Here is a 27089-nt window from a genome sequence, read left to right as displayed (position 1 = left end):
CGAAGTTAAAGTAGTGCAGCACTAAATGCTGTCCTTTCTTATTGAGTTTGCAGTCTAGCTGGGCTCTGGGTCACACACAGAGAATAAAAGGCCAACAGAAAATATAGAAATGAAATGTGACCTAGACTTTCAGAGAATTAAAAAAGGCTAACAGGACAAGTAAATACCACAGCGAGGCATTTGGATAGGAGAGGCACATACTTTATGGAGGGATTTTATCTTTGGTTAGAAGATTAAACTAGGTGATCTGTAAGGTTTCTGCCACCTCTGAATTCTTTAATTTAGTGACTTGACACAGAATATTCTGTGTCCTCATATAGCCACAGAGTAGTGGATTAAAGTTTCATGCATTGTAACTGAATCAACTAGATTGCCTTGGGGTTCCTGTAAGTGGTGCGTTCTAGGTTTATGACTGCCACAGCAAAATAATTTAAGGTCGGGGTTAGAGAGAAGAGTAAGGAAATTGGTGCCTTTTGAGAAATAGAGTATTGTCCCAATACTCATTTTCATTAATTTCCTGTATGGGGTTAAATCCCAAATATTCACATTCAGTCAGCCATTTAGTGAACAAGAATCTTCAGTTTTTTGGAGTTTGGTATAGAATATATGGAGGCTGGCAAATCACATGTGCATACTGCAATTGGCCTAGACTTAACTCTGCATAAGAAATTTATTAACTTTTATTTTTTAAATTATACCTTGTTTTACTCTTTGATTCACTAGTATTCTTTTTTTTTAATTTAAATTCAGTTAGCCAACATATAGTACATCATTAGTTTCAGATGTAGAGTTCAATTCATCAGTTGCATATAACACCCAGTGCTCATCACATCATGTGCCCTCCTTAATGCTCATTCACTAGTATTCTTATCTCAGTGTTTTTAGTTCTTGGGAAATAAGGTTGTAATTGATTCTGTAGGCACAACACTAGGGTCACTGGTTAGTTTCCTAGTACCCTGATTAGTCTTTCCATTCTGCATCTAATGCTCAGAAGAAATTACTTTCCCTGATTAATAGCTTTATTTAACTTCTCAAAGCTTATTTTAGAAAGCTTATTTTAGAAGCTTTCTCATTCTTCTCAAATAATTTGTTCATCTTGATTCTTTTCTTACTTCTTGGTTCTTCCTCTGGTAATTCTTTCTTCTTGTAGCTGTGGTACCAGCCTGTCTCTCCCCATGTTGCTTTGTTTCTTCTAACTGTCTCCCTACTGTGATTTTTAAGTTATGTATTTTATTTTATCTTTTATTAATTTAAATTCAATTAGCCAACTAATGATGATGTACTCATCATTAGTTTCAGATGTACAGTTCAATAATTCATCAGTTGCGTATAACACCCAGTGCTCATCACATCACGTGTCCTCTTTAATGCCCATCACCCAGTTACCGCATCCCCCCACCCAGCTCTCCTCCAGCAACCCTCAGTTTGTTTCCTATAGTTAAGAGTCTTTCATGGTTTGTCTCCCTCTCTGATGACTTCCCATTCAGTTTTCCCTCCCTTCCCCTTTGGTCCTCTGCCTTGTTTCTCAAATTCCACATATCGGTGAGATCATATGATCATTGTCTTTCTCTGATTGACTTATTTCGCTTAGCATAATACCCTCTGGTTCCATCCACATCGTTGCAAATGTCAAGATTTCATTTTTTTGATGGCTGAGTAATATTCCATATGCCACATGTTCTTTATCCATTCTACTTTCTATGGACATCTGGGCTCTTTCCATAGTTTGGCTATTGTGGACATTGCTGCTGTAAACTTTGGGGTGCAGGTGCTCCTTCAGAACACTACATTTGTATCTTTGGGGTAAATACCCAGTAGTGCAATTGCTGGGTTGTAGGGTAGCTCTATTTTCAACATTTTGAGGAACTCCATACTGTTTTCCAGAGTGGCTTCACCAGCTTGCATTCCCACCAACAATGTAGGAGGGTTCCCCCTTCTCTGCATCCTCAACATCTGTCATTTCCTGACTTGTTAATTTTAGATCTTGGATACTAGCCCTTTATCTGATATGTCATTTGCAAATACCTTCTCCCATTCCGTCGGTTGCCTTTTAGTTTTGGTGACTGTTTCCTTTGCTGTGCAGAAGTTTTTAACTAGATTAAGTTCCAATAGTTCTTTTTTGCTTTAGTTTTCCTTGCCTTTGGAGACGTGTTTAGCAAGAAGTTGCTGCAGCTGAGGTTGAAAAAGTTGCTGCCTGTGTTCTCTAGAATTTTGATGGACTCCTGTCTCACGTTTAGGTCTTTCATCCATTTTGAGTTTATCTTTGTGTATGGTGTAAGAAAATGGTCCAGTTTCGTTCTTCTACATGTGACTGTCCAATTTTCCCAACACCATTTATTCAAAGGACTGTCCTTTTTCCATTGGATATTCCTTCCTGCTTTGTCGAAGATTAGTTGACCATAGAGTTGAGGGTCCATTTCTGGGTCCTCCATTCTGTTCCATTGATCTATGTGTCTGTTTTTGTGCCAGTACTGTATTGTCTTAATGATTACAGCTTTGTAATTTAACTTGAAGTCCAGTATTGTGATACCACCAGGTTTGGTTTTCTTTTTCAACATTCCCCTGGCTATTTGGGGTCTTTTCTGGTTCCATACAAATTTTAGGATTATTTGTTCCAGCTCTGTGAAAAATGTCGATGGTATTTTGATAGGAATTGCGTTGAATGTGTAGATTGCTCTGGGTAGCATAGATATTTTAACAATATGTATTCTTCTAATCCATGAGCATGGAATGTTTTTCCATTTCTTTGTGTCTTCCTCAATTTCTATCATAAGTGTTCTGTAGTTTTTAGAGTACAGATGCTTTACCTCTTTGGTGAAGTTTATTCCTAGGTATCTTACAGTTTTGTGTGCAATTGTAAATGGGATTCATTCCTTAATTTCTGTTTCTTCCGTCTCAGTGTATAGAAATGCAACTGATTTCGGTGCATTGATTTTATATTCTCCCACTTTGTTGAATTCCTATATGAGTTCTAGCAATTTTGGTGTGTAGTCTTTTGGATTTTCCACATAGAGTATCATGTCATCTGCGAAGAGTGAGAGTTTGACTTCTTCTTTGCTGATTCGGATGCCTTTATTTCTTTCTGTTGTCTGATTGCTCAGGCTAGGACTTCTAGTACCATGTTGGACAGCAGTGGTGATAGTGAACATCCCTGCCATGTTCCTACCTTAGGAGAAAAGCTCTCAGTTTTTCTCCTTTGAGAATGATATTCACTGTGGGCTTTTCATAGATGGCTTTTATGTTACTGAGGCATGTACCCTCTGTCCCTACAATGGGAAGAGTTTTCATCAAGAAAGTATGCTGTACTTTGTCAAATGCTTTTTGTGCATCTGTTGAGAGGATCATATGGTTCTTGTTCTTTCTTTTATTTATGTAGTGTATCACATTGATTTGTGGATGTTGAACCACCCTTGCACCCTTGCAGCCCAGGACTAAATCCCACTTGGTCGTGGTGAATAATCTTCAATTGGATCGTATTGGCTAGTATTTTGGTGAGAATTTTTGCATCCATGTTCAAATGGGATATTGGTCTGAAATTCTCCTTTTTGGTGAGATCTTTGGTTTTGGGATCAAGGTAATGCTGGTCTCATAGAACAAGTTTGAAGTTTTCCTTCCATTTCTTTTTTTAAACAGTTTCAGAAGAATAGGTATTAGTTCTTTAAGTGTTTGGTGAATTCCTCTGGGAAGCCATCTGGCTGTGGACTCTTGTTTGTTGGGAAATTTTTGATTACTGCTTCAATTTCCTTGCTTGTTATGGGTCTGTTCAGGTTTTCTCTTTCTTTCTGGTTCAGTTTTGGTAGTTTATACATCTCTAGGAATGCATCCATTTCTTCCAGGTTGCCTAATTTGTTGGCATATAGTTGCACTTATAATTGTTTGTATTTCTCTGGTGTTGGTTGTGATTTCTCCTCTTCATTCATGATTTTATTTATTTGGGTGCTTTCTCTTTTCTTTTTAAGTCTGGCCAGGATCAGTCTTACTAACTCTTTCAAAGAACCAGCTCCTAGTTTTGTTGATCTGTTCTGTTCTTCTGGTTTGTATTTCATTGATTTCTTCTCTGATCTTTATTATTTCTCTTCTGCTAGGTTTAGGCTTTATTTGCTGTTCTTTCCCCAGCTCCTTTAGTTGTAAGGTTAGGTTGTGTATTTGAGACCTTCCTTGTTTCTTGAGAAAGGCTTGTATTGCTGTATACTTCTTCTTAAAACCCCCTTTGCTGCATCCCAAAGGTTTTGAATAGTTGTGTTTTCATTTTCATTTGTTTCCATGAATTTTTTTTTAATTCCTTTAATTTCCTGGTTGACCCATTCATTCTTTAGTAGGATGCTCTTTAGCCTCCATGTATTTGAGTTCTTTCCAAATTTCTTCTTGTGATTGAGTTCCAGTTTCAAAGCATTGTGGTCTGAAAATATGCAAGGAATGATCCCAATCTTCTGGTACTGGTTGAGATCTGATTTGTGGCGCAGTATGTGATCTGTTCTGGAGAATGTTCTATGTGCACTCAAGAAGAATGTGTATTCTGCTGCTTTAGGATGAAATGCTCTGAATATATCTGTGAAGTCCATCTGGTCCAGTGTGTCATTCAAAGCCCTGTTTCCTTGTTGGTCTTCTGCTTAGATTATCTGCCCATTGCAGTGAGTGGGGTGTTAAAGCCCCCTACTATTATTGTATTATTGTTGATGTGTTTCTTCAATTTTGTTATTAATTGGCTTATAATTGGCTACTCCCATGTTAGGGGCATAAATATTTACAATTGTTAGATCTTCTTGTTGGATACTCCCTTTAATTATGACGAGTTTCCTTCCTCATCTATACAGTCTTCAGTTTAAAATCTAATTTGTCTGATATAAGGATTGCCACCCCAGCTTTCTTTTGATGTCCATTAGCATGATAAATGGTTTTCCACCCCCTCACTTTAAATCTGGAGGTGTCTTTGGGTCTAAAATGAGTCTCTTATAGATAGCATATGGATGGGTCTTGCTTTTTTATCCAATCTGATACCTTCTTTCTTTTGACTGAACTATTTACATTTACATTCAGAGTACCTGTTGAAAGATACAAATTTAGTGCCATTGTATTACCTGTAAAAATCACTGTTTCTGTATATTGTCTCTGTTCCTTTCTGATCTGTGTTACTTTTGGGCTCTCTCTTCGCTTAAAAGATCCCTTGTAATATTTCTTAGAGGGCTGGTTTGGTGATCACAAATTCTTTTAGTTTCCATTTGCCCTGGAAGCTTTTTATCTCTCCTATTTTGAATGATGTCCTATCTGTATAAAGTATTCTTGGCTGTATAAGTATCTGTATAAAGTATTCTTCTGCTGCTATATCATTTAACACCCTGAATATATCATGCCAGTCCTTTCTGGCCTGCCAGGTCTCTGTGGATAGGTCTGCTGCCAGTCTAATGTTCCTACCCCTGTAGATTATGGACCCCTTGTCCCGAACTGCTTTCAGGATTTTCTCTTTGTCTCTGAGATTTGCAAGTTTCACTATTATATGTTGGGGTGTTGACCTATTTTTATTGATTTTGAGGGGGGTTTTCTGTGCCTCTTGGACTTGGATGCCTGTTTCTTTCCCCAGATTAGGGATGTTCTCCACTATAGTTTGCTCCAAATACCTTCTGCCCCTCTCTCTCTTTCTTCTTCCTCTAGAACCACAATAATTCTAATATTGTTTCACTTTATGGTGTTGCTGATCTCTTGAATTCTCCCCTCATGGTCCAGTAATTGTTTATCTCACTTTTGCTTGGTTTCTTTATTCTCTATAACTTTATCTTCTCTATCACTTATTCTCTCTTCTGCCTCATTTATCCTAGCAGTAAGAGCCTCCATTGTTGATTGTATCTCATCAATACCATTTTTTATTTCAACCTGATTAGATCTTATTTCTTTTGTTTTTCCAGAAAGGGATTCTCTAGTGTCTTCTATGCTTTTTTCAAGCCCAGCTGCTATCTTTATAATTGTTCTGAATTCTAGCTCTGACATCTTGCTAATATCCATATTTATAAAGCCTGTGGCAGTGATTACTTCCTCTTGTTCTTTTTTCTGGCAGTTTTTCCTTCTGGTCTTTTTGTCCAGAGAAGAATAGATGAACAAGAGAACAAAAAAGAAATAAAAAATAAAAATATCAATTATGACCCCAGCGAAATATACACTAGGCAAATCAGAAGAGATCAGAAACCAAAAAAGAAAAAAAAAGGGCGGGGGGGCAGAAAAAGAGAGACTATAATCAAACAGGTAGATAGTACAGGGTGATATACTTGGTCCTGGGTTTATTTTGGTCTGTTTGTTACAAGATACTTGATCCCAAAATTGTAAATAAAGAAAAACATATATATGCACTAAAATAAAATTGAATATAGTAAAAGGAAGTATAAAATGAAGAATATATCTGTAAAATGTAAATGTAAAAATGGAAATTAAAAAAAGATTTAAAGAGAGTTGATAAAATAAGTTAGTTGAAAAGGAAAAAAGAAAAAGAAAATTTTAAACTGAAAGACTAAAGAATTGTGAGGGAAAAAACCTTGAGTTCTATATACTGTTTTCCCCCAGTGCAGGAATTTTTCAGTTTCTGTGTGATCTTTAAACTTGGTTTTAGCCTGATGTTCCTGCTGGCCCTCTGGAAGAAGGGCCTTTTGCACTGATTCTCAGGTGTCTCTGCCTGGGCAGAGTTGCACCACCCCTTGCCATGGGACCGGGCTCAGTGTAAGCTGCTTTGGGTTGCTTTATGTGGCTTTTGTTCCCTTCAGGCTTTTCATGCTGCTTTAGAGCGTGAAAAAAAAATGGTGGCACCCCGAACTCCAGCCCTGGAGCTGAAGATCAGGGCCCCCACTCTTCAGTGCACCCCCATGGAAAAGCAGTCAATCCGTATTGTGTGTGCCAACCTGCAGACTCCTGTGGTGCACCCCTGCACAAATCCTCCCAGGGGAGGGGGGGCGGTCCCACCAGGCTATCTGCTTTCTGGGCCCCTGCTCAGGGAGCGGTTACCCCATCATGCGTGCACCCACGCTGCTCCTGCCTGGGGAAGAAGCAGGGTCTTGCAGCGGTTTTGCTGCTTGCTGTACTCCTGCTTGGAGAGTGGTCGACCCACAGTGCCGTAGTTATGTTTATGGCAACACCGAGTTGAGAGGCCACTCTGGGGCTTGCTAATTGTAGCTGGCTTCCCCGCTGCAAGGCTTGGGACCTCTGCTGCACACACACACACCCATTCTTTCTGTGACCCTGGGATCCTGAGAGCACACTGTCCTGTCTAGGATTCTGTCCCACTTTGCCACCCGAGCATCTTTCAGGCAGGGACGTCCCTCACAGGAGCAGACTTCTAAAAGTTCTGATTTTGCACTCTGCTGCTATATCACTTTCCAGTAGTTGGCTTCCTAAGGTTCCCTCCCCCTCAGTTTATCTTCCAATATATCCCGATTCACTTCTCCGCACCTCCTACCCTGCAAAAAAATAGATTTTCTATTTGTAGAATTGCAGCAATTCTTTTCTTAGATCTCAGGTTGAATTCACAGGTGTTCAGAATGATTTGATACCTAGCTGAAGTCAAGAGAGCAGATGAAACGAGGGTCCTCTACTCTTCCACCATCTTCCCTCCTCCTCTTAAATTACCTATTTTATACTCTGCTTTTTTTTTTTTTTAAGGCCTGACACCTTAAAGAAATCAACACTTAGAGCTTCATTTCCTCCCTCTGTTAAATAAGAGGGTCGAATCAAATGATTTCTATGTTTGAGCAATGAGTCATGGCAGCTTTATACTCTTGTATACCCATTACAGAGCTACATATTCTCTGAAAAGTATAGTTGAAGAGATGAGGGTAATTCTCAGATGCTTGACCAATATTATGTAGAAGAGAGTATAAAATTATTTTGTGTAGTTCTAGCAGACTTGGTTCATTTGAGGGTGGTGAATTCAGTAGGGAGGGAGAATCTGGTTCAGTCTGAGGAAAAGCTTTTGGGAAAAAAAATAGACTTGAAAGATTTGGATTTCCTCTTACTGGGTCTTGTATGATGTTTTGCTCCTCACTTAACAGCTCCTGTGCTTTCCTGAATTCTGTCCTTTAGTTCTTCAAGGCAATGGGACTAAGTTTTCTATTAAGTTTTAGTCCTGTGTGGTGCTGACTGGTTTTGTCCTCAGACTAAAAACCATAAAAAAGGGAAACTTCGTGTCATTTCTTCCAAATATTGACTCCCTTCCAGGATCTTCCTGCTTTTGGCTGCCATCTAGCATTTTCAAGTAGCTATTTTTCTGTCATGTCCGGAGTTGATAGCTGTTATCTGAGGGAGGATGAATCTAATAGGAGCTACTTGTCCATACTAAAATGGGAAAATGCTTAAGATTCCTTCCTGGTTGTTAGGTCAGGTGTTATTTCTTGCTCCCATTTATAAAACTATAATCAAATGGTTATATGGGGCAAGTTAGAACAAAAGATCGAATATGTGTTAATTATAGTTCTTTTAAGTAAATGACTTTATCTCCTTCATTTTCAGCATGATAAGAGTTCTACAAAGGAAGAGACAGAAGTAGAAAAGATAAAACATAAACTCCAGGAGAAGGAGGAACTAATTAGCTGTTTGCAAGCCCAACTTTCCCAGGCACAGGCAGAGCAAACTACACAGGTAGGGGTGTTAAGTCACCTCATAGTCATTAGGTTGATGAATCACTAAGGCCCAATGGATTATTATATGACAAATACATTTTTTAGATGGCCAACAGATATTTATCTCTGTATGTATCAGTTTACTTTCTTTTTCCCTTTCCTTCTCTCACCAACTTCCTTTCCTTCCTGCCTAAGTCTAGTAATTGGTGTTTGCCATTCTTGGTTGATATTTGTGGATACCCAGTTATACTCTTTTAATATATGGTTTCACATATTTTTATTTCAAAAAAGTTTTTCTTAAATTATATAGCTTGTGGTATTTGGTCTGTTTTCTTTTCTAGGGACTTCTATTATCTGTATGTTCGTTCTTTGATTATCTTTAATATTTGTCACTCTCAATTCCTTTTTATTTCTTTCTTCATTTTACAGTTTCTTCTTTTTTTTTGTCCTTCACTTAAGGCATTCTGTGTTGTGTTTGTTTACTTTTGTGTTACCTCTTGTTTAGACTTCTTTTTATGAAATTTTTTCTTCTATATCAAATTTTCCCTAATATCAGTCACCTTATTTCTGATTTTTCTGATTCTGATTATGCTGTTTTTCTGTGTCTTGCATAATTTTCTTAATTTCTTAACACCTTTTGAGATAGATTGCAGTTTTGATTTGTTTTTTTGAACATACCTCTGGTCTGTTATCACCTTTAAGCATGTTGTTCTCCTTAACTTTGTATGAAATTTGATCGCGATCCTTTTATATTCCTTATTTTTGTAGGCAGTTAATTTTTCTAAACTTTTGGAAGGAGGCTTGGTTCAGGAAAACTTTTCTTTACTTAACAGACCTCTCTCTTTTGTTGTTTTTTTGTATTGTGTCCAAAGATTTGGCAGCTGGATTTCTGAGATTTCCTGGTTTTCTTCCTCCTGCCCTTCACTTTGGCCTATACCAACATTGTCCAATAGTAATATAATGTAAGCCACATGTATAATTCAAAGTTTTGTAGCAGAAACAGGTAAAATTAATTTTAACAAGTATTTCATGTAGTCCAATATATTCAAAATATACTTGTGAGATTAATAGAATAATTATTTTTATGTTATTTTACTTTTTCTTTTTTTTTGCACTGTCTGAAATTTGGTGTGTATTTTTACATTATATCTCAATTTGGATTATTAAATTCTCATTGGAAATTCTTCTCTGTTTAGATTCCATAAAATTTCCAGTTGAGAAAATAGACTCATATACTCATGTTGTTCCAGACATATTTAAAAGCTTTCCAATAACTGAACCCAGGGCTGAAACATCATTTTTCTAATGATCTATTTAAGTATCAACTGTGACTCATGCTATCTGCATAAAGTATTCAGATAAATACATTACAATGTTATATGAGTGTGTAGGAAAAAATCATTCAAACTGAATGAATCCACTGACATTGACTAGGTAAGGCAGTGTGTTTATTGTAATACTAGGAACAGCATGCATTCTTGTTACTTGTATAATAATTTAAGAGTATTTGACATTATACAATAAAGTGAAATGTAGTATTTAATGGGAAAATAATTTATAGTTCAATTAATTAAAATTAAGTAATATTAATAATTAAACTCTTCATTTGCATTAGGCATATTTCAAGCCCTCTGGAGCCACATGTGGCTAGTTGATAATGAATTATACAGCATGTGTATAGACCTTTTTCTTCTGTTTCTGTTACCTCTATTCTGCATAATTTTTATTTCACTCCTAGAAGTTTCTTCTTATTTCTGGTCCATGTCTTAGAAGACAGCTCTGATGAGGCAGTTTTGAGAATTCAGAGGAACTAAGTTGTTGTAGCTTTTTAGTCCTTCTTACTGTGGACCCCTTGCATTTACCCAGTATTGGAGAATGGGGAAGCCCTGCCAATTTAAGCTGCTGTTCTAAGATTGGCCAGCCGTGCTTTCCAGTAAGAACTTGTTGGCTATTTGGGGGTTTTCCTGTTCTCAAGGCCATTAATGTTGCTCTGTTGCTGCCTGCTTCCTCTTGCATAGACTCTAATACCATGCAGGTCTTGTGCCTTTTGGTGGTTTGCTCTGCCTGCTTATATTTGGGGTTTTGGGGACTACCTTCCTAATTTTATTATAAATATTGTCCGTGGGTTTTTGGTTTTAGTATTTAGTTGTATTGTCTGTTTCTATGTGAGGATTCAGAAAAGTTGAAAAATGCTACTATTGCTTCTGTCTTCCTCTGACAAATAATTCTGATAATTACTTTTTTTAAAAACCCTAGCACATGCAGTTCCCTTTTGTGTTAAGTGCAAATTAGAAGGATATTGGTAGGTATTTTGGGCAGTTGAGAAAGGGAGGTCAAAGAATTAGGAGTGCTAATTCTTTTGTTTAAATAAATATTTTTTCCTTTCTGTGTCTTCAGTTTGATAAGAGTTCAACAGAGATAGAAGAATTTTTAACAATGAAGCAACAGCTCCAAGAGAAGGAGGAACTCATTAGCACTCTGAAAGCCCAGCTCAGCCAGACACAGGCAGAGCAAGCTGCTCAGGTAGGTTGGAAGGTACCTCATAAGCATTAGAATAAAGAATCATGAAAGTCTAATGGTAACAAGCCAATTCAGACAGTCACCTTCTAAAACCTTAGTATATAAAAGTATAGTAGCTAGAATGTTATAGTAGGAATTAGAAGAGTGTAGTAGTAGTAGAAATTAGAAGTGTTATTTACCTTGATGAATTTGCCATAGCCTATTTTTTACAGCTGTTTCTTAGTTCTACAAGCCTGAAATTTGGTTTTAATAGCACACAGACATTCAGTCTCTTAGGAATGGACTCACGTTGTTTGAAAGAGACTGGTAGATAAACCAAAAAAATACAAATGATTAGGTCCATTCTTTCCCTATAGTAAAACCTTAATAGGAAGTTAAATTATAATCAGAAGATTACTTAGTGAACATATAATGAGAAAGTGGTATAGGTTACATGATTCGATGTTAAATGGCACTAGTTTGTAATATTCCTCATATTTGTTTCTGATACCAGGATCAGACTGTTTGGACTGGCATTCTCAACTCCTTCTGTCTGACTGTTTTTCTAAATTTCCAGTTTGACCACCCACCTCTGTATTTTTTCTTTGAGAATGCTTTTGACTTGTGAAACTTTTTTCCCCTGAAGCATCTTTGCATGATAGCTATTCTTTTCCACCGAGTGTTTCATTTTTTGATAACTTATGGTATTAATGATGTTTTCTGTCCATGGATGGCCTGCTGCTGTGTATACAGTTAAAATTGTATATCTTGAAATCCTTATTTTTACCTATTAGCTTTTATTATGTTCTTTTTATGTATAAGCACTATATACAACGTATGATGGAGAAATGCAAAATGTGATTTTTACCGCGTGGCTTAAAACATGGAAAGCGAATAATATAAATATATTAACAGATCCATCATAATGCAAGCCATTCAGAATAAGTGAATAGTAAGCATCAGCACAAATGGAAAGAATTTTGAGAGGTGAAGGAGGTTACCATGAGTGTGACATCCAAGGAAGTTATATAGAAAAATTAGGATTTAGGCAAAACTGTGATGGATAGATAATAATCTCAACAAGAGAGTTGAAAGTATTCCATTTGTGGGAAATGGTCTGAGCAAGATCACAGAGAGAAAAAAGAATACAGTACATTTATAGGAAAGGATCTGTAGATGCATTTGGCTAATGAAGGACGCCAGTACCTGTACACTTGCAACACAGGATTCCAAATTAGTAATGTCAATTCAGATAATCAAAAAAATTATGAAGATTTTTTTCCTATGTAGAAGGAGAGCCGAGGTCAATTCAGGGTGTCACAAATTGAGAAATTAGCAATAGTTGAAGGACCAATACAAAATGGGCAAGCTAAGACCAGGTCAGCATGCTCAACTACAGATCTTAAGGAAACAAAGCAGCAGGCATTCATCTGCAGACACATACATCCTCAAAACAAAACTAAAACACTGATACTAAACAGCTCACAGTCAATTTATTTCCATTTTATTCTGTTAAGAGCCAGTTACAAGTGAGGGTGATCTAGAAACCTGCAAGTAATGATGGCCGAAAATAGCTGGGGAGGTGGTGTGGGTTTGGAAATATACCAAGTTCTTTGGTAGAAGCAGTTCTTTGAAGATAAGACTAGCCAGTATCCCTGATGAATATGGATGCAGAAATTCTCAGTAAAATACTAGCAAAACGAATCCAACAGTACATTAAAAAAAAATCATTCACCATGATCAAGTGGGATTTATTCCAGTTGTAGAGAATTTTGAATAAAAGATCTGTTAGTTTGAAGTTTGACTTATAGGGTATGATAATTTCACTGCAAGTTTTAAGACCATGAGTGTGCCATTAATGTGCCTAAGACTTAAGAGAAATCTAATTTCACTTTGTAGTTTTAATATTCTAATCTCTGTAGAACTTTTGAAAGATATACCTCCCATCCAAGTATATACCTCTTGTATATTTAAACATTTCTAATAACCATGCAAATATAATTTTTCATCAAAATTTATATTTGGGCTGATTTCTGAGTTTGATAATAGGATTTCTCTTATATTTGGAAGTTACTGTCAGGCCTCTCTTCCAACAATCTCATCCTTGGCATTAAAAATTTAATTAAAATCTATTGTCTATCAGTTCTCAGTGTCCGTCTTTGGAGAACAGTGTGTGAGTTTTGTTTGTGCAATATTCGGGGAGTGTAACGTGTATAGTTTCTTTGGTGTGTGTCTTTAGTTGAGTTCCATGCAGCAGGTGGTCCGAGAGAAAGATGCCCGCTTTGAAACACAAGTTCGTCTTCATGAAGATGAGCTTCTTCAGTTAGTAACCCAGGCAGATGTGGAAACAGAGATGCAACAGGTGTGTTGCTAAAACATAGTAGAATGACTGTCATTTGGTTAACATTTAATTAAATGATCACAGCTACTTTTTTACCTTTACGTACTGCTTTCCACTTGGTTTTAGTGTGCTCCTTATTTGGCTTATTTTTGATGATCTTGTCTTCTGTTGCATATTAGTTATTTATTTTTTCTTGTCCTTACCTTGCCTTTTATGTGTCTAACCAGGTTGTTGGTACTGAAAAGCTGAATTTAATTGGCAAATGTATGTGGTAGTCAGAAATTGGTTTCTCTTCAGTTTGCCAATTGTAGCTTCATTAAAGACCTGAGCCAAAGCTTCAAATCAATGAAGCCAGTTTTAAACTTTGAAAAAATTAAAGATGAAAAGGAGTGATTTTGAAACCATAAAGTCTCTTACTAAATTGATTATTCTTAAAAAAAATAATTGAGTATATTTTGGAAATTGGCTTCATTGTTTTTATCATCTACTAACTCAAAGGTATTTGTTTTTATTTAGTGTGTACTTCAGTGTGGTAACCAAAAGTGCTCCAGTGGTATTTCATGGTTGATCCATTTAATTGTTTTTGAGTGAAAACTTCTTCCAAGTCCTAAGTAATCCTTCAGAATATACTTTTTGAAGTAGAATATTAATGTATACACGTATTATTGATTTATTTATCCAACAAATGTTTATCGAGTGCATGTCCTGTGCATGAAGCTAGAAGAGAAATGGTTCTTGCCTGCAGAGAATGTTCTCTTTGGTGAGTGAGATATACACGTACTTATGTTACTTAGGTGTAGGACATCGACTCTATAATTTTAAAAGTGGATGTATCATTTTCTTGATTATTGGAAAGACTCCCTAATTCAGGGGCTTGCTTGTGTCTCAGTTTAGCTGTTGTCAGTGTACTGGAGAAGGCATTTTTGGAGATTATTTTTTGCTGCTGGTTGGGGAACATGGCATGCTGGTGTCCTACTCTTTAACCTGCCATCCTCAACATTCAGAAACCTTAAGTACACAAATCTAGATGATCTTTTGAAAGATAAACAGATAATGGTGCTCATTGGTTTAGCACATTATATCTAAAACATTTCCTTCTCAGAAATTGAGGGTGCTGCAGAGAAAGCTTGAAGAGCATGAAGAAGCCTTATTGGGCCGTGCTCAGGTCGTGGGCTTGCTGCAACAGGAGCTGACAACCGCTGAACAGAAAAACCAGGTACTGCCTTGTGAGCTTTACTGCCTGCCTTGGGAGTGGAGTATTCATTTCCACTTATTTTATTATTTATTTATTTATTTATTTATTTATTTATTTATTTATTTTGGGGGGGTATGTGGGAAGGGGCAGAGGGGGAGAGAGAGAGAATCTTAAGCAGGCTCCACATCCAGGGCAGAGTTTGACACGGGGCTCCATCTCACACCCCTGAGATCATGATCTGAGCCGAAACCTAAGAGTCTGACTGAGCCACCCAGGTGTCCCCATTTCCACTTTAGTTTCCAGGCAGCATGTATAAAATCATTAGGTCTTCTGAGAATTGATGCCATTTATTCATTCTTTCAACAAATACCCTGTGCTTAAGTGGTGGTGCTAACAATGATGAGCAAAACAGATAACGTTCCTTCTCTGATGAAGCTTGCATTTCACATATTTTATTGTGGCTGTTTTTCTTTGTGCTTTTAGGTCTAGGACCCTGGTTTCTCTAGACTGTCATACTGTCCTCTAGTGAGTTTCCTTTGCTATCTCAAATGGTTCTTGTGCTTTAGGTACTATCCATTGTTTTGGTTGATTCTCTGTTGGCTTGAAGTAATTCAGCCTGCAATATTCCCTGAATCTAAAGTGATCAGACACTGATGTTCCAAAATGTTAAGGTCAAATGTCTCCTCCCAGGCTGTAACCCATCCTGTAATTCCCTTTCTCAGACTGTCCTGACCTTCATTCTCATTGAGATCCCTCAATCCTTTTCACTTTGTTCCTCTGGTATGTTAGTTCCTTCTTGGGCTCTCTCCTTTCCCAGTGTGCTATTGCCCCCTGTTTGACCATTTGGACTATTCTTTTATCAGCCCTTGGATTCCCCGTGTCCTTAACTTACCACATCCAAGGAGCCAAGTACTAATGTGGAATCAGTGCTACAGTCCACATTCTCTGCTTGTTCAGCTGGGTGCTGCATGCTGCTGGAGGAAGTCCGTCATCTCCTTCTAAATTTTCAACTTTCCTTGAGGAGGACTTTCTCGCATAGAAGCATTTTCCCGTATCTCCCATCCTAATAAAACCTATATCCTGATCCCAAGGCACCTCTCTCACTGTCATCACATAGTTGGGTTCAAATCTCACTTGTGCCTCTTACTAGATAGTTACTATATAAGTAGTTACAGCTATGTGACTTTTGGTGAATTTCCCTTCTTCTCTGCTCCTGTTAATACCTTATAAGTATCTCTCTCATGGCCTCTACCATTTTTGTATTATAATTATCTGGTTAAATGTGACTGTCCCACTGAACTCTGAGTTCCATGAGGGCAGGGACTGCATTCATTCATTAATTCAGTATTTAGTGAGCACCAGGTACTCAATATGACATGTACTGTGCTAGGTGCTGGAGAACAATGATGATAAAACAGACAAAGTCCCTTCCCTTATTGAACTTATTTTGTAATGAGAGAGACAGAAAGTAAGAGATAATGGCACAAATAAATGTGTATGAGTATAAATTGCTAGAAGTATCAAGAAGCAAAGACAGGGTCTTATGAAATTGTAGGTTAGTTCCTGAGTGTCTAGCCCCATGCTTCACCTAGAAGAGGCACTTCACTATGCGTATTGAAATGAAAGAATGAATTTATGGCTTATGAGGCTTTGCCTTTTTTCTTAGATGCTCTCTCAGCAGTTACAGCAGATGGAAGCTGAGCACAGTACTTTAAGGAACACTGTGGAAACAGAAAGACAAGAGTCCAAGATTCTGATGGAAAAGATGCAACTTGAGGTGGCAGAGAGAAAATTATCCTTCCATAACCTGCAGGAAGAAATGCATCATCTTCTGGAACAGCTTGAGCAAGCAGGTCAAGCTCAGGCTGAACTACAGTCCCGGTACAGTGCTTTGGAACAGAAGCACAAAGCAGAAATGGAAGAGAAGATCTCTCACATTTTGAGTCTTCAAAAGACTGAGCAAGAACTACACTCTGCCTGTGATGCTTTAAAGGAGGAAAATTCAAAGCTTGTCCAAGATAAGAGTGAACAGGCAGTTCATTCAGCCCAGGCCGTTCAACAACTGAAAGGTCAGTATTTGATTGCCTTTCAAGTCCTCTTGTCTAGCACCTGAGTAGCTCCTATTTCCAAATTTCTGGGATCTGTTAATGACATGATTTGCTCAAATCAGTTGAATCAGTAGAAGAATTAAGAATTCATCTCTCCTGAATTTGTTGTCATCTCTCCTGTCGCTGGCTGAAGTTATAATCTGGCTTAATATTATAATTATCATTACGGTAATAAAAACTATTGATAGTGATGTGTCATATATTAAAAAGAATGCTATGTGAAACATGACTTCCGTCTGAAGGGTTCAGTGACTGAAATGAGTAGGATTTGAATTAATTTTTGGAAAACTCAGGCTAATTTGCAGTGATGTGGATGGAACTAGAGGGTATTATGCTAAGCGAAATAAGTCAGAGAAAGACAAGTATCATATGATCTCACTGATATGAGGAATTCTCTTTAATTTTTTATTGTTATGTTAATCACCATACATTACATCATTAGTTTTTGATGTAGTGTTCCATGATTCATTGTTTGTGCATAATACCCAGTGCTCCACGCAAAACGTGCCCTCTTTAATACCCATCACCAGGCTAACCCATCCCCCCACTCCCTCCCCTCTAGAAACGTCAGTTTGTTTTTCAGAGTCCATCATCTCTCATGGTTTGTCTCCCCCTCCGACTTACTCCCCTTCATTCTTCCCCTCCTGCTATCTTCTTCTTCTTCTATTTTTTTTTTCTTAACATATATTGCATTATTTGTTTCAGAAGTACAGATCCTATGAGGAATTCTTAATCTCAGGAAACAAACAGCATTGCTGAAATGGTGGGGGGTGGGAGGGATGGGGTAGCTGGGTGATAGACATTGGGGAGGGTATGTGCTATGGTGAGCGCTGTGAATTGTGTAAGACTGTTGAATCACAGACCTGTACCTCTGAAACAAATAATACATTAGATGTTAAAAAAAAAGAAAGAAAAAAAGATAGTAGGAAGGGAAAAATGAAGGGGGGGAATCGGAGGGGGAGACGAATCATGAGAGACTATGGACTCTAAGGAACAAACAGGGTTTTAGAGGGGAGGGGGTGTGGGAATGGGTTAGCCTGGTGATGGGTATTAAAGAGGGCACATACTGCATGAAGCACTGGGTGTTATACGCAAACAATGAATCATGGAACACTACATCAAAAACTAATGATGTATGGTAATTAACATAATAAAATAAAATTAATTAAAAAAATATAAAAATGGAAAACTCAGGCTAGATCTCGGTGCATAGGTAGGGAGACTGGATTGCATGGCTTCATCCTTACTTCCAAACATGGATCTGAATACTTAAAGGTGATAAGCTCTTTCTAAGGAAAACTTTTATCCTGTAAGAAGGTTTAGTGAAAACTTATTTTTTTAAAAAGCGTTATTATTAAAGTAATACAGAGGCACCTGGGTGGCTCAGTTGGTTAAGCATCTGATTGTTGATTTCGACTCAGATTCTGATCTCATGGGTTGTGGGATCAAGTCCCACATTGGACTCCACGCTTAGTGTGGAATCCGCTTGGGATTTTCTCTCTCCTCTTCCTCTGCCCCTTCCTCACCAGAGTGCACACACTTTCTCTCTTGCTCTCTCTCTCTCAAATAAATAAATAAATAAATCTTAAAAAATAAAGTAATACATGCCTCTAATTTAATTTAATTCTAATAGAATATTTAATGGAAAGATTTTAGAAAGACTTAAGATCTCTATTGAGGAACTGAACATTAACCAGAAAGCCTCCAGGGGTATTACATGGAAACAGTGTGTTACATGAGCACACTGTCCTCTTAACTGGACTATGTACATGTTTAGAGTTGTGCTATCTTATCTCAGTGGGATTCATAATGCTTCAGTGAAGAGTGAAGAAAATAAAATTTAAAAATACTAAAGGCATTTTCAAGGGGGAAAAGAAAAATGACTTTGTGAAAAATTCTAAGCCCATTTTATTTTACCTTTTAAGGAAGTGGTTTACTGAGATGCCCTTTGGTCCTTCAGAGCATTTAAACAGTTACAAACATGTTGTCATTGGTATCATAGTTTTAATTAAGATAACTGACCTAGAGTGAATAGCATGTGGTGTATCTCTAGAAGGTAATAGCTTACCAAGTTTCAGACTTGCAGCAGAGATCATTTCTCTTTACTTACTTTCTTTTCCTTAGATCAACTTCAGCAAAAATCCAAAGAAATTAGCCAATTTCTAAGCAGACCAATCTTGCAAAAACATGAAACAGCATCTCAGACTTCTCTCCCAGATACTGAGGATACACAGGTAATTAAGTGTATGCTTCTAATGAATATGATGTTTGTCTTTGCTGTATCATACTTGGGTGCTCTAATGGTCCAGAAAGTAATATAAGCTGTCTTTTATCCAGAAAATAATTTAAGTCTTTTCTGCCTGATAAGATGCTTTTTTGGAGTTGATTCCATTTGAAAGGAATGATGAAAAACATTAAGTTAGTGTCTCAACAATGATTAATGAGAAAATAATAGATAACAAGCACTATGCTTTCAGGAGCCTTTCTGATTCTAAGGTCTTACAATTCTGTATTGAAAATAAATCATTGTTTTTGATCTTGTAATCAGTTTTCTCAGCTGAGAAGTCAGTTTTGTTTTTGGTAGACTGAAATTTGATCAGCTTTAATGCACATAATTCAGTCTAACCAGACTTAAAAGTCTATTATAGAAATCATAATCCTCCCATTAATTAATTAACAGTAAAACTTTAATTACCAATTAGCTGTTGTTTGGCCAGTATATTCTCTTTGCCTTCTCTAAAAATCTCTATGGGAAGCTATATTATAATCACCAGAAGGCTGCTTATAAAGCATGATTATCAGAACAAGGAGAGTTAGTTTGATGATCTTAATTGGCTAGTGTCAAGCTGGGATAACTGGATTTATTCATCTCCATTACAAGATTATACCCTTCCAAACTGACATTATGACCAGCAGAGTTCCATGGTCCCTGGGCAGTACTGTGCACTGATAAAAATTTTTGCTTCCTGGTTTCTAGCATCTAGGCTTTCCAATCTCTTCTGTTCTCAAAATCACAACTTTTTTCTCCAATGTTTAAGAACATTTTTCAGTAATTGCAAAAAAATTGAAAGAATTTGTTACTGAACACCTATATACCTACTATCTAGATTCTGTCAACATTTTACTATATTTGCTTTCTCAAATATCCATTTATCCATCCACCAATTCATCTTAATTTTTTGTGTTTCACAGCAAGTTGTAGACATGAGTACCTTTTTCAGCATGCATATCACTGACTAAATTTTATATTTATTAATAGTTCTTTTTCTTTGAAGTAATAAATTTTACAGAACATGAAACGTATAAATATTAAGTGTACTGTTCATTGAGTTTTATCAAATGCATACACCTGTGTTACTCAAATCCCTGTCAAGATATATCATTATCACCCTACAAAGTATCCTCATATCCTTTCACAGCCAATCACATCCTAACCTTCTAGGGCTGACCAGTGTTTTGTTTTTTTCACCATAGATTAATTTTGCCTGTTTTACAACATCATGTAAATGTAATCATGTAATATATATGCTCTTTTGTGTAAAGCTTCTTACACTCAGCATGTTTTGAGTTTCATCCAGATTGTTTCTTATATCATAATATACTCTTTTATATTGCTGAGAAGTATTCCATTTTGTGAATATACTGCATTTTCCTTTTGCATTATTGTGCTGTAATTTCCTGTTGATGAATACCTGGGCTTTTTCATGTTTTGGCCATTATGAATTAAGCTGCTATAAACATACTTGTACAAGTATTTGTGTGGACATATGTTTTCATTTGTCCTCAGTAAATACTAGCTGAGGAATTGCTGGGCCATAGAGTATGTATTTAGCTTTATAAGAAACGGCCAGATCATTTCCCAAAGTCATATTATTTTATATTCCCACCTAAGATATATGAGAATTCTAATTGTTCTACATCTTTTCCAAGATTTGATACTGTCAGTTTAAAAAATTTTAGCCATTCTTATGGGTGCATAGTGGTATCTCATAGTTTTAATTTTCATTTCCCTGATGATAAATGATGTTTGACATTTTTTCTTGAGATTCTTGGCCATTTATATATATCTTCTTTTGATGAAGTGTCTTTTCAAGTCATTCCTCCACTTAAAAAATCAAGTTCTTTGTCCTTTTATTACCAAGTAGTAGGGATTCTTTATATATTCTGAATGTCAGTTTATTTTCAGATCTTTTTGGTGACTGTTTTCTCTCACACTGTAACTTCCCTCCTATTCATGTTCTTCATGATGTCTTTTAATTAGCAGACATTTTATAATTTTGATGAAATCTATCATTTATCAATTTTTTTATGGATATCATTTTCTGTCTCCTAACTATGAAACCTTTGCTTAATGCCAAGTCATGAAGAATTTTCTCTTGTGTCCTTCCACAAGCTTTATGGTTTTAACTTTCCCAGTTAAGTCTCTGAACCTCACATAAATTTTTGTGTGTGGTGTAAGGTAAGGGTCAAGGTTTATTTGGATTGTTGACAGTTTTTGGCTATTATAAATAAAGCTTCTGTGAATATTCTTTTACAAATATTTGTTTGGACCTATGCTCTCTTTACTCTCAGTAAATATCTCACAGTGGAATGCCTGGGTCATGTAGGTATTTGGGAGGTTTTAAGATACTGCCAGACTGTTTGCAAAGTGGTTTGTACCATTTTCCATTCCCACCATCAGTGTATGAGAGTTCCAGGGATAAGCCTCCCTTGGTAATGACACAGTATCCTTCTATTTTGTTGAATTACATTTGTTAAAATTTTGTTTTAAAGTTTTGCGTCTGTGTGCATGAGGAATGTTTGTTGTAGTTTTTTGTAATTTCTTTATCTGGTTTTGCAGTATGAGTAATGCTGGCCTTTTAGAATGAATTGGGAAGTATTCCTTCCTCTTCAGTTTTTTGGGGGAAGATTTTGTGTAGACTGGGTATTATATTTTCCTTAATGCTTTGTGGAAATACACCAGTGAAGCCATCTAGTCCTGGAGTTATCTTTGTGGGTGCATTTTTCTCTACTAATTCCATTTGTAGCTATATGGCTATTCAGGTTATCTATTTCTTTTTTACTGATCTTTGGGGTTTTATATCTTTTAGGGAGTTTGTCCATTTCATCTAAAGTGTCAAATTTATAGGACTAAAGCTGTTCACAATCGTCCCTAATTATCCCTTTTAATATCTGTAGAACCATAGTGATGTCAGCTTTCTTATTCCTGATACTTGTAATTTGTGTTTTCTCTCTTATACAGGTTAGACTGCCCAAAGGTTTACTAACTTTACTGATCTCAGAAAATCAGTTTTGGTTTCATTGATTCTCTTTTGTTTTCTGTTTTCTATTTTATTGATATCTACTTATTATTTCCTTTCTTTTGTTTATTTTGGATTTGATTTCCTCTTTTCTTAGCTTCTTAAGGTAGAGGCTGAGGCCACTGGTTTGAGAACTTTCGTATTTCTCACATAGGTGTTTTGTACTATAAATTTCTCCCTATAATCTGCTTTGGCATATCCCACAAATTCTGTTGTGTTTTCATTTTCACTTCAGAATATTAATTTCCTATTTGATTTCTTCTCTGCCTTGGGTTATTTAGTTTCCAGATTTTTGGGGATGATGTGCTCAGAGCTCTTTCTATTTCTGATTTTTATTTTAATTCTAGTATATGTGCTGCCGAAGCGAGCACTGTTTTTTATTTTAATTCTATTGTGGTCAGAACATACTTTGTATAATTTGAATCTTTTAGAATTGATTGAGACTTTTATGGCCCAGAATATTGTCTCTTTTGGCAAATGTTCCATGTGTACTTGAAAATAATGTATAGTTTGCTATTATTGACTGGAGTGTTCTATAAATGTCTATCATGTAAGGTTGGTAGATAGTATTATTCAAGTATACTATATCCTTGTTGCTTTTCTGCTTGTTCTCTCACTTATTGACTGGAGTATTAAGATCTCAGATTATAGTTGTGGATTTATCTATTTCTCCTTGTTCTGTCAGGTTTCACATCATGTATTTTCAAGCTGGGTTACTATGGGCTTAAACATTTAGGATTTTTAGGTCTTAATTAAGTGACCCATTTATCATTATGGAATGACCTTTATCCCTGGTGACATTTGTGACATTCTTTGCTTTGAAATGTCCTTTTGTTTGATATTAATATAGCTACTGGACTTTTTTTTTTTTTTAAGATTTTATTTGTTTAATTGAGAGCGAGAATGAGAGTGAAAGAGAGCAAGAAAGCACACAAGCAGGGCGAGGGGCAAAGGGAGAAGCTGACTGAGCCAACCAGGCACCTGGCTTTTCTTTATACTGGTGTCAAAAGATGTATCTTTTTTTCATTCTGTTACTTTAAACCTATTTGTATCTTTGTATTTAAAGTGCATTGCTTATATGCAGCACAGAATTTGAGCCTCCTTCTCATCCAGTATGTCAGTCTCTGCCTTGAAAACTGGAGTGTTCAGACCCATTTACATGATGTTATTGATATAATTTCAAAAGTCCTCTCCCCTTGCTATTTGTTTTCTATTTTACCAATTGTTTTATCTTTTTTTTTTTACTTTCTCTTCCTTTAAATAACTAGGTTGAGTACTTTTTATGATTTTGTTTTTCTCTTCTTATAGGTTATTAGTTATAATTCTTTGTTTTGTTATTCTAGTGGCCACATTATGGATTATAGTCTCTATCTTTATCATAGTTTACCTTCACATAGTATTATGCTGCTTCCTGTATAGAATAAGAACTTTATACTCACATACTTGCATTTCTTCACCTCTGGGATTTATGTTATTATTGTTTTACTGACCTACATATTATAAACAAAAAATACAAAAATATAACATATATAAACAAATTGTTATGTAAATGGTTATTTTATTCAATTATCTTTTAAAGACAGTCAAATAATAAAATATTTAACTATCACTGCAGTTACTATTTCTGGTACTTTTTATTCTTTAGAGTAGATCAGGGATTGGCAGTCTGTTTCTGAAAAGGGTCAAATAGTGAATATTTTAGGCTTGTGAGCCATATAGTCTTTTTTGCAGCTCTTCAACTGCCATTATAAAGCAAGAGCAGACATAGAACAAAGGCAGACAAATGGTTGTGACAGACTTCCAGTGAAACTTTACTTCCAAAAATAGGTAGAAGGCCTGAAAGTTGGTGAACTCTGGTGTAGTTTCATATTCCCATCTGGTATTGTTTTCTCTCTGCCTGAAGGACTTCCTTTAACTTGCGTGTGTGTGTGTGTGTGTGCATGTGTGTGCATGTGCATGATTGTGCAGGTCTGCTGGTGATTTCTTAAAGCTCTTATATGTCTGAAGACATCTTTATCTCTCCATTGTTGTCGAAAGATATTTTTGCTGACTACAGAATTCTACATTGATAGTTTTTTTTTCTTTCAGTGCTTCAAGGCTGTTACCCTACAGTCTTTTTTCTTGCATTTTTTTTTTTGACAAGAAATCTGCTATCATCATCCTTGCCTTTTTTTTTCTTTTCCTGGCTGCTTTTAGGGTTTTATAACTGGTTTTGAATACTTAGATTAGGCTGTACCTTAGTGTAGTTTTCTTTGTTTCTTGTGCTTGGAGTTGATGGAGCCTTTTGAATCTTTGTATTTATAGTTTTCATCAGTTTGGAAAATTTTCCACCATTAACTAGTCAAATAATGTTTTCTGATTCTCTCCCCTCCTTTGGGGAATCCATTCACACCTATATTAGATTACTTGAAGTTTTTCTAGAACCCACTGACGCTCTTTTAATGGTTTTGGGTTTTTTTTCTTTTGTTTGAGTTTCTATTTCATGTCTTCAAGTTCACTAATCTTTTCTTCCTTAATGTCCAATTTGTTGTTAATCCCATCTCATGTTTTATTTATCTGAAACATTGCAATTTTCTTTTCTAGAAGTTTGCTTGGGCTTTTAAAATATATATTCTATGGTTTTATTTGATCTTTTTGCATATACAGAATGCAGTTAAAACTTTTTTAATGCCCTTTTTATTTATGTATTTGTTTATTTATTTATTTATTTATTTATTTTAAGTAGGCTCTATTTTAAGTAGCCCAGTGCGGGGCTTGGACTCGCAACCCTCAGATCAAGACCAGAGCTGACATCAAGAGTCAGATGTTTAATTGACTGAGCCACCCAGGTGCCCCAGCCTTATCTTTTTTTAATTGAAATATAGTTGACACACAGTGTTACATTACTTTCAAGTGTACAACATAGTGATTCAACAATTCTGTATATTATGCAATGCTCACCATACAATGCTATTATAGAACCATTGACTATATTCCCTATGCTGTGCCTTTCATCCCTGTAACTTATTCATTCCATAACTGGGAAGCCAGTACCTCCCACTCCCCTTCACCCATTTTGCCCCCCCACCCCCTCTGGCAACTATCATTTTGTTCTCTGTATTTATGGGTCTGTTTCTGCTTTTTGTTTGTTTTTTAAATTCCGCCTAGAAGTGAAATCATATGGTATTTATCTTTCCTTGTCTGTAAAGTCCTTATCTTTTATTTCTAACATCTATGTCAGTCCTGGGTCAGTTTCAGTTGATTATTCTCTTCATTGTGGCTTATATTTTCCTGCTTCTGTGCATTCCTAATATTTGATTGGTTGCCAGACACTGTGGGTACTGGGTATATTTGTATTCACATAAATATTTTAATGGGATGCAGTTAAGTTACTTGAAAAAATTCGATCCTTTTGGGTCTTGCTTCTTTGATTTATTAGGCAGGTCTCCATCAGTACTCAGTCATTCCTTGCTACTGAGGCAAGACCTCACTGAGTATTCTACTCGATACCTTGTGAAGTCTTAAGTTTTCCACATTTGGCTGTGGGAGCAAGCACTCCTCCAGGCTCTGTGCAGCACCAAGTATTGTTTTCTAATCTCTTCAGATAGTTTTGGATAGTTCTGATAGCCTTGGATGACTTCCTCACATTCATGTCCTGCTCTGTACCCCACCAAATACTTGTTGTGGACCCTCTGCAGATCTCCAGGGTTTTTTCTGTATACAGCTCTCTCCTGTCTGGTGCTCTGTTTTGAACTTCACTTACCTTGATTTCCCTCCTCAACTCAAGGATTCCACTAGGCTCTGCTTAGGTTTTTCCCTTCTTGGGTCACAGCCTGGAAATTGGCTTAATGCATTAAGCTTGGTCAGGTGTAGGCTCACCTCATTCTTTCCCACCTCTTAGGGATCACTCCCCTTAGTTGCCTGATCCCTAGTATTTTGAAAATTATTGTTTCATTATTTTATCTTTTTTTTTTTTTGTGGTTGTTTCAGGTGGGAGGATAAGTCTGTTCCATTTTACTCTGGCAGAAACAAAAGTCCTCTATTGGATTTTTAGCTATATCTTTTTACAAAAATACTTTTAAGTGGTTGCTTTAGGAAGTATATACATCTTTAACTTTTCAGTCTTCTTAGAGTAATTACTTTAAACTTCACCTAAAATGTAGAGATCTTGTCATCATAAATCCTTTCCCTATTCTTTATGCTGTAGGTGCTGTATGTATTATATTAATGAAAGTTAGAAGTCCCATAACACAATTTTAACATTTATATTTTATTGGTTTTTTTTTTTAAAGATTTTATTTATTTATTTGACAGAGAGACACAGCGAGAGAAGTAACACAAGCAGGGGGAGTGGGAGGGGGAGAAGCAGGCTTCTCACAGAGCAGGAAGCCTGATGTGGGGCTCGACCCCAGGACTCCGGGATCAGGACCCGAGCTGAAGGCAGACACCCAACGACTGAGCCACCCAGGCACCCCTAACATTTATATTTTAAACAGTCATATGTATTTGAAAGAAATTAAGAGGAAAATGTTGACTTTTATACTTACCCATATGTTTACTATTTGTGATGCACTTTCCTATCTGATAATCAGATTTCCATCTGATACCATTTTCCTTCGACCTCTAGAATGTCCTGTGGTATCTTTGTAGTGCAGATCTATTGGTGAAAAAATTCTCTTAGTTTTCTCTTATCTAAAAATGTCTTTATTTCGCCTTTATTCCTCAATGATATTTTGTACTGGATATGTAATTCTGGATGGACAGAATTCAGGACTTTAAAGATTCTGTTTTACTATTTCCTGGACTACATTTTTCTCTCAACAACTGGTGAAATTATTCAAATGATTGTTCCCCTCCATGTAAAGTATTGTTTTTTTCTTGGATGATTTTAAGACTTTTCTCCTTATCTTTGTGACATACTTAGTTGTGGTTTTCTTTGTAATTTTCTCACCTAGATTTTGTTGAATTTCTTATATGTATAAACTTATGTTTGCAAAAATTTTTGTTATTATTTCTTCAAATAATTTTTTCCTTCCATTATGTCCTTGCTCTCCTGTGGTACTCCAATTACAA

General features: G+C 36.3%; 1 protein-coding gene across 9 annotated transcripts in view; it reads left to right on the top strand.

Annotated features, from left to right (window-relative positions):
* GOLGB1 (golgin B1) overlaps nt 1-27089 on the top strand; it is a 98257-nt gene that overhangs the window by 25440 nt on the left and 45728 nt on the right. For 5 of the 9 annotated variants that reach the window (XM_073894246.1, XM_025874999.2, XM_073894226.1 and 2 more), the window contains 6 exons: nt 8485-8613; nt 10992-11117; nt 13333-13455; nt 14537-14650; nt 16296-16698; nt 18862-18971. In XM_073894246.1, coding sequence (XP_073750347.1) covers nt 8485-8613; nt 10992-11117; nt 13333-13455; nt 14537-14650; nt 16296-16698; nt 18862-18971 — 1005 coding nt within the window. The remainder of the gene's footprint in view (nt 1-8484; nt 8614-10991; nt 11118-13332; nt 13456-14536; nt 14651-16295; nt 16699-18861; nt 18972-27089) is intronic. The other 4 variants (XM_073894227.1, XM_025875017.2, XM_025875006.2 and 1 more) reach the window with 4 other exon arrangements.

Source organism: Callorhinus ursinus, unplaced genomic scaffold (genome assembly GCF_003265705.2).
Source record: "Callorhinus ursinus isolate GAN/ISIS: 27379988/994484 unplaced genomic scaffold, GSC_fseal_2.0 scaffold1, whole genome shotgun sequence".
NCBI classification, from domain to species: domain Eukaryota; kingdom Metazoa; phylum Chordata; class Mammalia; order Carnivora; family Otariidae; genus Callorhinus; species Callorhinus ursinus.
This window is presented reverse-complemented; position numbering and strand designations above follow the sequence as displayed.